Genomic DNA, 14,699 nt, shown 5'->3' on the forward strand with positions numbered 1-14,699 from the left:
TCATTCTCACGTCTTTAACCCGTCACACCCAAAAATAATTTTCTCTCTCGGTTTCTCAGATTGGTTTCACCACCGATCCCCGAATGGCTCGCTCGTCTCCGTACCCCACCGATGTGGCGCGCGTGGTGAACGCTCCCATCTTCCACGTGAACGCGGACGACCCCGAGGCCGTCATGTACGTGTGTAACGTCGCCGCTGATTGGAGGGCCACCTTCCACAAAGACGTTGTGGTCGACCTGGTGAGCGTTTCCACGGTTACGTGGTCGATCCAATATTAACGGTATTATGTGAAACGTAACGTTCTGGCCACCTGTGTGTGTGTGTGTGTTCTCTGTCCATGTTAGGTGTGTTATCGGCGTAATGGCCATAACGAGATGGATGAGCCCATGTTCACACAGCCTCTGATGTACAAGCAAATCAAGAAGCAGAAGCCGGTGCTTCAGAAATACGCTGAGAAACTCATTGCCGAGGGAGTCGTCACACTCCAAGAGTATGAGGTCAGGACACACACACACCTTTTAGTAGATCTGGTTAAAAGGTGGAGATTAAAGTGGCTGTAGTTGTTGGTTAGAGTTAAACATAATAAACATTGAGGTGTGTGTGTGTTTGCAGGAGGAAATCGCCAAATATGACAAGATCTGTGAGGAGGCTCACGCTCGCTCTAAGGATGAGAAAATCCTTCACATCAAGCACTGGCTGGATTCCCCTTGGCCTGGTGTGTGTGTGTCTGTCTCTGTGTGTCTGTATGAATGTGTATCTGTGTGAGTTCGTCTCTGTGTGTGCGCACATGCTTTTATGTGTGTTCATGCAATTGTGTTTCTCTTTGTGAGCGTTTGGCTTGTTTTATGCATGTGTTTGAGGGTGTGTGTGTGTGCGCGTGCGATTGTCTGTGTGTGTTTTTGGTGGTGCAGGTATTGGTTGTTGTTTCCAAATTTGTCCTTTCTTGATATTATGTAAGAAAGCGCCTATTAACGCTTTTGTGTGTGCGCGTGTGCGCACATCTAGGTTTTTTCACACTGGATGGTCAGCCCAAAAGCATGACCTGTCCTTCTACAGGGTTGAGTGAGGAGGAGCTTACACACATCGGACAGGTGGCATCATCGGTCCCTGTGGAAGACTTCACCATTCATGGGGGTATGTACACACACAAACACACACACACACACACACACACACACACACAAATACAAAAGGCGTGTAGCAGTGGATAATTAATCCTGTGTGTGTGTGTGTGTGCGCATCAGGTCTGAGTCGGATCCTAAAGGGTCGTGGTGAGATGATCCGGAACCGGATTGTGGACTGGGCTCTGGGAGAGTACATGGCCTTTGGTTCTCTTCTTAAAGAAGGCATCCACGTGCGTCTCAGTGGCCAGGACGTGGAGAGAGGAACCTTCAGGTGCTGCTAAATATTTTGCTGATGTTGGAGGTTTTCCCCAGACAGTTATTTATTTATTAGATTTTTTTTTTCTTGTTTCTCCTTTACAGTCATCGTCACCACGTCCTTCACGATCAGAATGTGGATAAGAGGACGTGTATCCCTATGAACCACGTGGCCCCGAACCAGGCTCCCTACACTGTGTGCAACAGCTCACTGTCTGAGTACGGAGTGCTGGGTGTGTGCACTCACCCCACACACACACACACACACACACACACACACACAGGTTTCAGATTTTCAGGCTGTGTATCGGTAAGGATCTGGCAATACGATATGTATCATGATACAGGGGTTGCAATACGATACAATGTGATACTGTAAGCAAGTTGATACATTTCAGGAATACGATATTAATTTTGGAAATCTGTCATTCAGAACTCACCAAAATATGCAAACCAGAACGCAGTGGAATTTGCATTAATTACATCTACAATGCACTGCTAAACCGAACCCCTTAAAACATACCCATACCATAAAACCTGTGCCAGTACCCGCATCACTCCTCAGTGGCCTGATATGAAGTGGGCTTGATGATGATGATTGTATTATATTATTAGTATTAGCATTAGGTTAGTAGTAGAAGAACGATCTTAGCGCTAACTAGTGTTTTACATCTAAAAGCTACAATCGTAGAGAGGCAAGAAAATAGAGTGTAAGAAAGACGATTATTTCTGCTATAATGGTCGAGAATGCGTTTAGGCAGCACTGCACTTGCTCTATTTTTAGCTTTGTGTATTGCACTGTACTTTAAGCCACAAATAGAGCTTCGTCTGGTTATAGGTGTTTGGCAGCGTTCGCTCACAAAGTACAAAAGTGCAACCACGAACAGCACATGTTGTTCCTGAGCTCCTTAAAGCCATTTCAACATTTTTCAGCCTAAAAACAAACCACTCATAAATAAAACCTCAACACTGCTATTGCTTCCCGCGGAATTTCTATTCGTAATCGTTTTTACAGCAGCAGCACCAGGAAACATTACCGCTAACATTTGTGGCGTGCCCTTATGCTAGGACTTCCGGTCCCTGTTTAAGTTCAAAGATAAACTCAAAACGAAACAGCCATGAATCTTGTATAATTTGTATTTTTATTCTATTGCATATTTGAGAATCGATCGTTGTTGCAGCAATTGATTATTTTAGTAATCGAGTATTCCAATGATTAGTCCGTAATCAGGCAATTCTTTTTCCTTTTTTTCCTTTTTAGAAAAGATATTGCCATATTACATCAAAATGCAAATGAATAAAAAAAAAAAAAAACATAAATAAAAAATATAAAAATCTATTTCAAATTACTTAAAATAAATAAAGTGCCACACGCACGTTTTTAAGCCCTATTTTGTCCGTATGCGACGCTTTTAAATGAGACGCCACAGCGGTCGAGAGTTTAGCCAGTGGTGCGTCAGTAATAATAGTCCGTGGGGAAACGGTGCTCAATGTGTAGTTAAATAGACGAAAAGAAGCAAAATTATTTGCCTGAATGCTTTTTTTTTTTTTATTCAAATTACTCGAGGAATCGTTACAGCCCTAGAATCGATAACCAAACATATCACGATACTGTTATTTTCTTACACTAGTTTTACCATCATGCCATTTACCCCCTCTTTATTTCTATCTCACTTTCTTTTTCCTGCTTTCAGGTTTCGAGTTGGGATTTGCCATGGCCAGTCCGAACGCTCTGGTTTTGTGGGAAGCCCAGTTTGGAGATTTCCACAACACTGCCCAGTGCATCATCGACCAGTTTATCTGCCCCGGACAGGCAAAGTGGGTCCGTCAGAACGGAATAGTCCTGCTGCTGCCGCACGGCATGGAGGGCATGGTGAGGCAACATCTCCCACAATCCACCTGCATGGGCTTGTTTGTGCTTATTATATTGTTATTGTATTCTAGTTATATTATAGCAAGTTATTTTGGGATGTGATTATGGAGAAAACTAATTTCCAGCCTCATCCTCGCCTGTTATACCTGTTTGGTTTTTTTTTTTATTTCTATATTTATTTTTGCTCTTTTATGATTCGCTTTAACATGGAACATCTGTAAAGGAAATTAGTTCCCGTTTTTACCTGCATTCCAGCTGCTGTAAAAAAAAAAAAAAAAACAAACATAAAAAAAGCCTACAGCTTATCATTTTAAGACAAAAAAAAATGGCACGGCACTTATAATGCGATATCGCATTTAAACAGATGTGTGAAGTGTCTAAATCAAAATGTATTAGTGATGCTTTTCTTGCTTTTTTTTTTTTTTATTATTAATTAATTAATTTTTGTTTTTTTTATAGGGTCCTGAGCACTCATCAGCTCGCCCCGAGCGTTTCCTGCAAATGTGCAACGACGATCCAGATGTTTTTCCAGTAAGACAGATGTTTGTTTTAATAAGTTTCATTATCAGAATTGGGTTTTTTTTTTTTTTTGGTTGTTTCTTTCGTCAATAAACGATGGTTCTGATCCGTAGAAAATCACTGACGACTTCGCGGTGCGTCAGCTGTATGACTGTAACTGGATCGTGGTGAACTGCTCCACTCCTGCCAACTACTTCCACGTGATGAGGAGGCAAATCCTGCAACCCTTCAGGAAGCCTGTGAGTTTATACTGACACTGCAGCACACACACACACACACACACACACACACACACACACACACACACACACAGCAGAGAAAGATCGATTAACCTGCATCTCTATATCTTTCCCACAGCTCATCATTTTCACTCCCAAATCTCTACTGCGCCACCCAGAGGCCAAGTCAAGCTTTGATCTGATGCTGCCTGGTCAGTCATGTGATCACTTTTTTTTTTTTTTTTTTTTTTTTTTTTTATTGTGTGGATGTATCCTGTCCTGTTTTTTTAATCATGTGTCTGTCCATCTGTCGTTCTGATTTTCGTTCTATAGGTCTATTTATCTTTTTTTTTCTGTGTCTCTCTGTCTGTCTTTTATCTATTTATGTCAGTCTGGCTTTTCCTTCTGTAGGTCTATCTATCTTTTTTTTTGTCTGTGTGTCTGATTTTTTTCTTGCTGTAGGTCCATTTACTTTTTCTGTCTTCTGTTTGTTTTTGTCTGGCAGCTTGTCTGTCAACTGTCAGTGTGTTTTGTCTGTCCGTCTTATTGTCTTTTTATATAGATAATCCGATATTGACTTGACAACATGACTAGGTACAGTGATACTTTATTAACGTGTGTGTGTGTGTGTGTGTGTGTGTGTGTGTGTGTGTGTGTGTGTGTGTGTGTGTGTGTGTGTGTGTGTGTGTGTGTGTGTGTGTGTGTGTAGGCACACATTTCCAGCGTGTGATCCCAGATGAAGGTCCTGCAGCCCAGAACCCTGCTGCAGTGAAGCGTCTGATCTTCTGCACAGGGAAAGTTTACTACGAGCTCACACGCGAGCGCAAGAATCGTGACCTGGAGGACAGTGTGGCCATCGCACGTATTGAGCAGGTACCACACACACACACACACACAATATAACGAAATAATTGATAATAAAATTTAGGTCTATCATGATATGCTTTTTACAGCATATTAATAATATAACAGTAAAATTACCGAAGGAAGTGACCTTTGACCCCTCCTCCATCCTACAGCTCTCTCCGTTCCCCTTCGACCTGGTCAAGGCCGAGACGGAGAAATACCACAACGCCGACCTGGTGTGGTGTCAGGAGGAGCATAAGAACCAGGGATACTACGACTATGTTAAGCCTCGCATGCGCACCACTATCAGCCGTGCTAAGCCTGTCTGGTAAACACACACACACACACACACACACACACACCCCTTGTTACACCAGACCAAGTTATATGTAATCGACAAAATAGTAGAAGTTACACACACCTCAAGTGATGCCATCGACATTCTATAAAATGATTTTATGGTCCTTGTAGACGTTTCTCCACAAAGATATATGGTTCCTATAGCAACAGTGCAGCATATTCCATGCTCAAGAAGCGTTATGAGCCTTCAGTTATCGGTGGCTACAAATGATTAACCAAACACACCAAGGTAAAGAACTTAAACAAGGTCTGAAGTGCGGCCAGTGTGTTTATCGCGCGTCATCTGATAAGCAGCCTGCCTTCGTGACAGAACACACTGTTCTTACCGCCAACGACAAATAAAACCATGCCTGCCGAATTCCCGCTCACGTTTTAGTCTGCTTTTAAACAAAACAAAAAAAAAAATACAAACGGATGCTTTTGAAATATTCTTCTCGATCACAGATGGTAGGAAGAAAAACACACTTTCCTGTTGACCATGAACACATTTGGAGTGGAAGATCTCCTTCTGTAGAGTTCTGTCCATATTGAACATGAATGAATGTGCACCCTCCAGACCTTCTCACCTTCTCACCTCCATCACTACCTGAATTTACTAACAGCTATGTGGCTGAATGAATCTCACAAATCCTACTGGAGCATCTTCCCAGAAGAGTGGAGGGTCTTATAATAGGGGGCAAATTGTGGAATGGGACGTTCAGAAAACTTTGGTCACTATATAGTGAATAACAATGGTGTATTGTACATGTAATTACATTTAAGGATACTATGTGTGTGTGTGTGTGTGTGTGTGTGTGTGTAGGTATGCCGGCCGTGACCCTGCCGCTGCTCCAGCCACCGGCAGCAAGAACTCCCATCTCCTGGAGCTGAAGCGCTTCCTGGACACTAGCTTCAACATGGATGCCTTCAAAGACTGTGTCTAATCACGCAATCGGACAAAACGCTTCGGTTATGTCGCCTTTTCCAAAAAAAAACCCCGAAAAAAATAAGGCATTTGGTCATTATAGCAACAAACACTGCTTTCTCGATCTCATACATCATACACACCTGCTGTCACTGTCACCCAAACATACATTAGCAGCAAAAAGGTAGTTCCCTAAATGCACTGAGCGCTTCTTTCCTACACACACACACACACACACCCTGTCATTTCCATTCTGAATTTCTTGCTTAGCTTAAAAATTTTTTGAAGTGTAACAAAGCCACAACAATAAGGGCACAAGAGTATATGATGCATCTGACCCTGGTGTAACGGTTAAGGGGAACGAACGCACAGCTTATGACTGATTTCAGATTAAAAAATATATATATTTGTGGCAGTGGTTCATGCCCCCTTGTGGCTTTTTATTTTTTTTTCCCCCTTCAGCTTTTATACAAGACTTGGCAAAAGCGGTTATGGTGTGGAAGTCAGGAAGGAATGTGCGTTATGTGCGCCCACGTCGATTTTAAAGGTGAACTAAGTGTTCATGCGATCAGACTGGATAATACAGTATCGGCTCTGTGTATCTCTATGACCTCCATTTTCCTGTATAAAGTGCTCTTTTGCTGCTTTTGTGTTTGCATCAAGCTACTGACATCCAAACGTATATATACACACACACATATATATTCCCCCATTTTGAAAGGCTTCAGGTAGTATTTTATTTCCTCCTTCTTTGGTTTTTATTTCTGCTTTAACGCTCAGCACACGCACACACACACACGGCTCGTCTGAATGTGGTTTCCTTCTGTGACGTTGCACAACAAACCGGACACGTTTCCTGACTGTTCTTTTTAAGTTGTATGATTGTATTTATATGAAAATGTCCGCACAAAACAACAGGGAGGCTCATGACCGTCGATTTTATATATACGTATATATAAAATCTCGTTTGAGCGTGTTCCCTCAGGTGCGTACACTAAGACCCCTGAAAGTCTCATCCCACGACAAACTACACTTTATCTGCTCCTCTTCTGCCAGTCCATGTGCCAAAAAATTTAAACTTCTCAAAACTTAAATCTCCTGATGTCTTGATAGGCCTGGCTGAAGAGCTCCGGGTGAAACCCCATTGTTAGCGTAGGATGGTTCTGAAAGAAAAAGCACGATGGTCTTTCGAGGAAGCAGATAATTTTTATTTATTTTTATTTTTGGAAAAATTTAGATTCATGTCCTTGTTTGTCTTCATTTAATAAACACATTATCTTCTCATAGCTGTGGACGCTTGCTTTTTATCTACCATGGGTTTTTTTTAAGTTAAAAAAGAGATGATGATGATTGTCGTCATCACCAGAATCGGCTTTTTTAGTCAGGTATGCCTGAGCATGCAATTTGTTTCCGGGGTTTAGAGCAAACTGAAAGTGCACATTAAACCCATCATGCTGGACTGAACAAGAACAGAACACTAGATGGCCAAGCATAGAAAACGGTACACATTGACTTGTGATTGGCAGTGCACTAAAAGTCCACTAAAAATTGGGGATTTTGGAGGGGGTTCACAATCTTCCAGTAAGAAAAAGCTATTTTTAATGTCTGCCAGTCCTAATTTTGATCAACCCCCAAAGTTTGAACAGACGATGTGTGTGAGGGGTTCTGTACTATTCTCCTGACATTTACAGGTCCTGGAAGCACGGCAGGTCGGTCCTGATGATGCTCTCCGCCTGTTAGAAATCTCTGTCCGATTGGGTTGCAAAACCGGACCTGACAGTATATAAGCAACACCGTATGGATTCAGTGGTGGCTGTGTCTCATTGTCAAAGCAGAATTAAATGATTTCATTGTCCTACTTCAATCAAAAACCACTGCTGTTCCTTATATCTGTTGTTTTTGAGAGAATTGTAGGAAATCTTGACACCCCAAGCAAGTTCTCATGCTGCAAGATGTATTTTATGTGGTAACCCGCTCTCAATGTTATGGAACTCCACTGTTGTCTTTTAGACAAAGAATACAGATGGTTGTTGACCTGCGCATGTCCTATCAATTCAGATGTCTTGGAGATACAGTGGCGTTCAAGCTGAGACATGATTATAATTGTACAAGTGTCAGGAATCGAAACTATGAGCAAACACCTCTGCACTGTGAGAACGATGTCCTCGAGGACATTTTAGCAGCTTGGGGGTGCTGGGGCTCAGAGATGGAGATGATTCCAGAGTATTAGAGCAAGGTGTTTTGATAGTGTCCCACAAATTTATGCAACTTATAAAGGAACTGAAAATTTAAATCGGGGTGTGGTCAGAGGTGGAATGAAATGAATCTTCAGGCCATGAACCATTGTAAAAAAAATATATATATAATAATTTACAGTTTACTGTAAAGAAACTAAAACTGTAAACCTGGGTTAAATTTCCTTACAGCTGACACTGGAGACTACTTTTCTTGAATTAAATAAATAATTTTTCAGGATTAGAGCTTTCATAGTGGCTATTTGTTCCTGTAAAAGCAGTAACTTTGGGTTTGATGGTACAGTTTGAGGGTAAGGAGACGTTCTTCAAAACCAAAGCCTGATCTCCTGCATTGTCCACTGGTTTATATCCTGTTATACATGCATAAGTATATGAACAGAGTTTTCCAGGAGCTTTGTATGAACTGTTCATCTTAATGTACCATATGGAAGTTCTTCTGGCCTCCCCATGTCAGTGTGGATTTCCTCAGGGTTCTCAGGTTTCCTCCTACATCCTAAAAGACATACCAGACACAGGATCGCTGTATGACATGAACAAATGTACAAACGTGTGTGTTGTATTGCAGCACTTTGGTTTTTCGAACTCACTCTCCGGCCCAGTGTTTTTTCCAGGATGGATTCTGGATCCACTGCTCTCAGGACCAGTGAAAGAGCATGAAGATTAGAATCAACTCATAATCAGGTGTCAGTGTGATTTTTTTCTGGGCCTGGAAAGCTAAAGAAGAGCTCAATTTCCAACCCTGGATAGTTGACATGTATATATACACACCCACAGATACACACAAACCCATGGCACCACATACCACCAATTATTCCCCACACCACCCGTGTGCACTTGAGGAGCCATTTTGGGAGACTGGGTCAATGCGCTGATTTGATTGGCTCGCGGTCTTGTCAATCACTTGATCTTTGTATTGTGATTGGACGCAGGGGTTCGTACAGCATTTTATAACTCCTCCCTGAGACTCTTATAAACTCAATGCCGGCCTCCTTTTCCTCTCTCCTCCATTTCCAAGTCTGTAGTGATCTCCTCGGAGACAAGTCTCAATTTCAATAAATAAATATATATATATTTTTTTCCCACCAAAAATGGCAAACCCTAGAGTTTTCTTCGACATCTCTGCAGGTGGAAATCCACTCGGCAGAGTCATTATGGAGGTAGGACTTATATCTATATATCTACATATCTATATCTACATGTATATATATGTAAAGTATGTGTGTATTATTATTATTATTATTATTATTATTAAATATTATTATTATTATTATGGAATGGACTTGTGTGCCTGTAGGTCACATTTTTTCTATTTGGGGCGTGTTTACGCCACTGCATGACCATTTATTGTATTGCATGACCTTTATTCTTTTGACTCATTCATTATGTATGGATGGTTTTTATAGGGCACACATGAGGAATTTAATATCCACGTTGTTCGTGCATGAGAGATGATGGTGATGATGATGATGATCACTGATATTGAGGCACAATTGTAGCCGTTTTGTTGCATTGAAACATCTGTAATACAGAGTATTTGTGTTTGATTGGAAGTTTTTCTTTCATTGTGCAAAGCACAATGTTACAGTGTACATGATGACCTGCATGTTCTGCAGATCAGAGCGCCATGTTGATTTCATCAGACAATACACTGTACAATTAGATGCAGTTCTCTCTCTCTCTCTCTCTCTCTCTCTCTCTCTCTCTCTCTCTCTCTCTCTCTCTCTCTCTCTCTCTCTCTTGGAGACTATATTTAGTTCCTGCTTCCGACTTAGAGTCATTTAGCCTCCCACATCCTTAAAAAAAAACGTCTGGATGGGATGAAAGCATGGATATGAATGACGTCATAAAAGCCGCAGAGCTTACAGCACTGTGTATACTTTAAACTCAACTCATCATTTGTTTTTATTTCTGGGTTACATAATGACTAATTGCTTAATTGGGACCCTTAATGAAAATTGCAACTCGGATAGGATCATGTGACATCAAACAATCCGTCGGGCTCTGCGGCATGCGTGTGTCACGTGCAAACCCTGTATGTGCATGCATATATATATATATATATATATATATATACATACACACACACACACACGCACACGCACACACAGTGTATGAAAGGTTTCGAGTGCGCGCGTTTGTGCGCGTCCACGAGGCGCTGCGGAAATTTCTCAGCCACAACCCCGCCTTTCTTTAAAAATTAAAGAAATAAAATGAATTGTTTGTATTTGCGGTTTTTTTTTTTGTTTGTTTGTTTTTTGCACAAATCCGTAAAAAAAAAACAGTCCCCCCTTTTTATGTGCATAGATGCTTATTATTATCGTTATGATCCATTTATTATTACACCCTTATTTAGGATTGACAAGTGATTAATAACTTGCTTACTGAGGAAACAAAATGAAGTTTATACTCACTTGTGTGTGTGTGTGTGTGTGTGTGTGTGTGTGTGTGTGTGTGTGTGTGTGTGTGTGTGTATTAGCTGTGCGCGTTCCCGTCAGAACCGCATCCCTCATACTGTGGTATCGCGTTCACGCGTGATCAATCTAACCACGTGATCAGGGGCTTTATGATAAAGGGTCATGGGGGCTACTAATAGATTATGCGCGAGACTGCAGAGTTGCAATCCAATCCCGGATGTGAATGTGGTGATGCATTCAGGCTGAAGCCACGCCCACTGCGTCCACCACTGCGTCATGCACTGCATTGTTTATGGGAGCGGCTGGTCAAGGATGTGGCCTTTACCCTGTGTGTGTTTAAATAAAAGAGCGTTTGTGTGTGTGTGTGTGTGTGTGTGTGTGTGTGTGTGTGTGTGTGTGTGTGTTGCATACACACCTTTTAATGCATTTGTTTTTGTTCTTACAGCTGAGAGCTGACGTCGTCCCCAGGACAGCAGGTACGAATATTGATAACACACACACACACACACCTCACATCTATCTAATTCAGAACCTTGAAGGAAATATAAATGAATCTAAAGCGTAAGTTTTGTGTTGGCAGAGAACTTCAGGCAGCTGTGCACAGGGCAGCAGGGCTTTGGCTACAAAGGCTCCACCTTCCACCGTGTCATCCCTAACTTCATGTGCCAGGTACGGGGTCTTTCCGTTCCCGAGTCGCTCAAAGTACCGTTCCGAGTGCAAATTCTGAACAAACTTCTATATCAGTTCCTAAAACGATGAAGTAGATGTGACTGGTTTGCACGGAGTGGGCGCTCTGAACACACGCTGATCGTTTGCAGGGTGGAGATTTCACCAACCACAACGGAACCGGCGGTAAGTCCATCTACGGACATAAATTCGAGGACGAGAACTTCTCCCTGAAGCACACGGGGGCCGGATGCCTGTCTATGGCCAACGCTGGACCCAACACCAACGGCTCGCAGTTCTTCATCTGCACGGCGAACACCAGCTGGTCAGTCGTGTGTTTTTATGGTGAAATTGTATTTTGTGTTTGACTTCAGCAAACGAATAATCGAAACTAATGTGGTCCGGTCACGTCGAGCGTGATTATATATTAACCGTTCTCACGTCTCCTCAGGCTTGACGGGAAGCACGTGGTCTTCGGGCAGGTGGTCGATGGTTTGGATGTCATTAAGAAGGTCGAGAGCTACGGCAGCAACAGCGGGAAAACCAGCGCCAAGATCCTCATCGCCGACTGCGGACAGCTCTAGACGCGTCTGGGTCCGCCGCTTAGGCTCCGCCCCTTTCCCCCTGCACACCCCCTACTCCCTTAGTCAGCTAGAAACACCAGTGAAAACATGACATTCCCGTTCCTGCTCCGTCTCCCGCTTTAACCGCCGTCCCTTTCGCCTGTCCACCGTTTTTTTTTTTTTTTTTTTTCGACAAGTTGCCTTCTTCCTTTTTTTTTTCTTCATCGGATTTCATTTTCATTTGCAAACAGAAGCCGTGGGCTGTGAAGGTTTGTGTGTCAGAATCTGAAAATAAAAAAATAAAAAAAGAAGGGGGAACAACGACATCGTGAGATTTCTCACTTTTTCTTTGCTCTTGTGTGCTAAAATGGGTGGTTCGATCCTAGCTCATAAATTTCCTACACTAGCTAGGAACTTTCTCAGCTAGCCGATAAAATTCCATTTCAGTACGATAGGGCAGGAGAATCGCGAGGGCGAAGCAATTCGGCTAAATTATCGACACTTTTCTCTGAAATGTCAGACAAGAAACGGTGTTTTGGGTTTGTTTTCGTTTTCCTTTTTGTCATCCTTCAGTAATGCTTCCTGACCAATCAGGTTACAAAAAAAAAAAAAATAAATAAAAAAAAAATGGACAAAGTGCATTTATATCTTCTTGGTAAACGAATAGAAGGAGATGAAGGCCATGTTGGTTGCGTTTTGGTTGCCAGTACGTTTGCATACTTGAATAACTAATTACGCCACACAGTAAAAAGCCAACGAGCAGCTCTGCTTCTTTTGCTTCTTCTTTTTTTTTCACATCTACAGCAGAACAAAAAACCTCAGGATCTCAAATCTCAAACCAAACACATACGGTGTGGTTTAGGACACGGCAGGATGATTTACTCTCATTAACATACAAATACATGACAAACCTCACCATGTAGTTAAAGAAAAGGACAGGCTTGGCCATGTTGAAGATGTAGAATCGCATGATCAGGGTCATAGCAGGAACCCACTCAATCCTCAGGTGTAAGAAGACCCCCACAATATGAACATTGACGTGTAAGGAGAATAAACCACTTGCCTTTAAAAGCACACCCCACGTGTGTGGTATTGTACACGCTGTGGTTGGTGGTAGACGTGTTGGAGTTGAACAGGTGTCTTTCTTTTTTTTCCTCCCTACACAGCAGCTGAATGAAACTGAGCTCAAGTTTCTGCTGAGACTAACTCGACCCCAGATGCTCCAGCCACAGGTGTCTTATTTCTCTTACATGGCCCTGGTTTGTGCTCAAGACCATCTAATGCGTCCTAGTGGACAGCTGGGAAGCAGGAAGGGTAACTCTAGCCCTTAGTGAACGCTGTGTGATAGATTAGATACCTGGGATCAGTGGTAAGAAGATCCGCATCTTATCTAGAAGGAGGCGGAGCAGAAAGTTCCTGACTGAATAAAACAAAACAAAAAAAAGCCAGAGATGTGTATCACTGTGAAGCAGAAGAAAGCTGAGGAAAAGGTTTGTGTTTTTATAAAAGTGTGTCAGTTAGGGTGTGTCCTTCTCAAAGCGGACTAGATGTATTTCTGCATTGTTGTCACTAGGTGGCGACAAAAGCAAATTAAAAAAAGATTGCAGAAAGAATAATTGAACGTTACCCTAATAAACAGGATAATACAGAGGGCACAAGACTGAGAAAGAGTTCAAACCAAGACATTTTACTCTATAACAAGTGCCCGATCCATGCTTTTATTCTTCAGTACCAAATATATAAATTAGAAATCTGCAACTCCATAACTGGCAGATGCAATTTGTGTCTCTATGCATAGTCAAAATACATTAAAGATACACATGAAGCACACATACATACAGGTGCATCTCTATAAATTAGAATATCATTTAAAAAATGATTTATTGGAGTAATTCCATACAAAAAGTGAAACTCGTATATTATACAGATTCATCACACACACACACACACACTGATATATTTCATGTGTTAATTTATTTCAATTTTGATGATTGTGGCTTACAGCTAATGAAAACCCAAAATTCAGTATCTCAGAAAATGATAATATTGTGAAAAGGTCTATTATCGGAGACTCGTGATGTCTCACTCTAATCATCTCATTAAATCCAAACACCTGCAAAAGGTTTCCTGAGCCTTCAAATGGTATCTCAGTCTGGTTCAGGCCTCACAATCATGGGGGAAAACTGCTGACTTGACAGTTGTCCAGAAGATGATCATTGACACTCTGCACATGGAGGGTGAGACACAAAAGGTATATTTGCAATTCTAATTCTAATTACAATTCTAAGCTACAAAAGACAAGCATGTAAGTGCTCTAATTGTCCACCAGAGGGCGCTCGAATCCACCCCAGAACACAAATAACGGCCGAGTTAAATTGGGCTGTAAAGTACACCAGGCGCATGGGCCCCAACAGGATGCTCAGGGGCCCCAACTCACCACTTTTAAAATATTATTTATTGTTAAATGTTATTTATTTGATTTATGCCCAAACAAGTGTTTACCCTTAATATTGGAGTAAAATAAAATCCGTAAACAATAGAACATGAGATCTCGAGTACGCCATTTTCATGAAAACAGCAAAGACTATAATTACACAAACAATATAAATAATTTTATTCGATTACAAAAAAAAAAAGGCACAAGGGAAAGAAAAAAAATATACTGTCCCAGAAGGGAAGCCCAAAATCGTGTCTTACAGTAC

At 41.7% G+C, this 14,699-nt stretch overlaps 2 protein-coding genes across 4 annotated transcripts in view; both read left to right on the forward strand.

Moving 5' to 3' along the window:
* ogdha (oxoglutarate dehydrogenase a) overlaps positions 1-7,385 on the forward strand; it is a 29,179-nt gene extending 21,794 nt beyond the window's left edge. For all 3 annotated transcript variants that reach the window (XM_083554182.1, XM_083554183.1, XM_083554181.1), the window contains 13 exons: positions 60-239; positions 345-497; positions 613-715; positions 1,006-1,134; positions 1,245-1,395; positions 1,485-1,612; positions 3,074-3,252; positions 3,712-3,783; positions 3,885-4,010; positions 4,129-4,201; positions 4,699-4,862; positions 5,009-5,163; positions 5,998-7,385. In XM_083554182.1, coding sequence (XP_083410308.1) covers positions 60-239; positions 345-497; positions 613-715; positions 1,006-1,134; positions 1,245-1,395; positions 1,485-1,612; positions 3,074-3,252; positions 3,712-3,783; positions 3,885-4,010; positions 4,129-4,201; positions 4,699-4,862; positions 5,009-5,163; positions 5,998-6,118 — 1,734 coding nt within the window. In that variant the 3' untranslated portion in view covers positions 6,119-7,385. The remainder of the gene's footprint in view (positions 1-59; positions 240-344; positions 498-612; positions 716-1,005; positions 1,135-1,244; positions 1,396-1,484; positions 1,613-3,073; positions 3,253-3,711; positions 3,784-3,884; positions 4,011-4,128; positions 4,202-4,698; positions 4,863-5,008; positions 5,164-5,997) is intronic.
* A 1,929-nt stretch (positions 7,386-9,314) lies between these two features.
* ppiaa (peptidylprolyl isomerase Aa (cyclophilin A)) lies at positions 9,315-12,759 on the forward strand. Its single transcript, XM_083553424.1, has 5 exons — positions 9,315-9,511; positions 11,214-11,244; positions 11,349-11,437; positions 11,587-11,759; positions 11,886-12,759. The coding sequence occupies exons 1-5, from the start codon at positions 9,443-9,445 to the stop codon at positions 12,016-12,018; spliced, it is 495 nt and encodes a 164-aa protein (XP_083409550.1). The 5' UTR covers positions 9,315-9,442; the 3' UTR covers positions 12,019-12,759.
* The last annotated feature ends 1,940 nt before the right edge of the window (positions 12,760-14,699 follow it).

The sequence above is a fragment of the Silurus aristotelis genome (genome assembly GCF_946808225.1).
Source record: "Silurus aristotelis genome assembly, chromosome: 11".
Lineage (NCBI taxonomy): Eukaryota > Metazoa > Chordata > Actinopteri > Siluriformes > Siluridae > Silurus > Silurus aristotelis.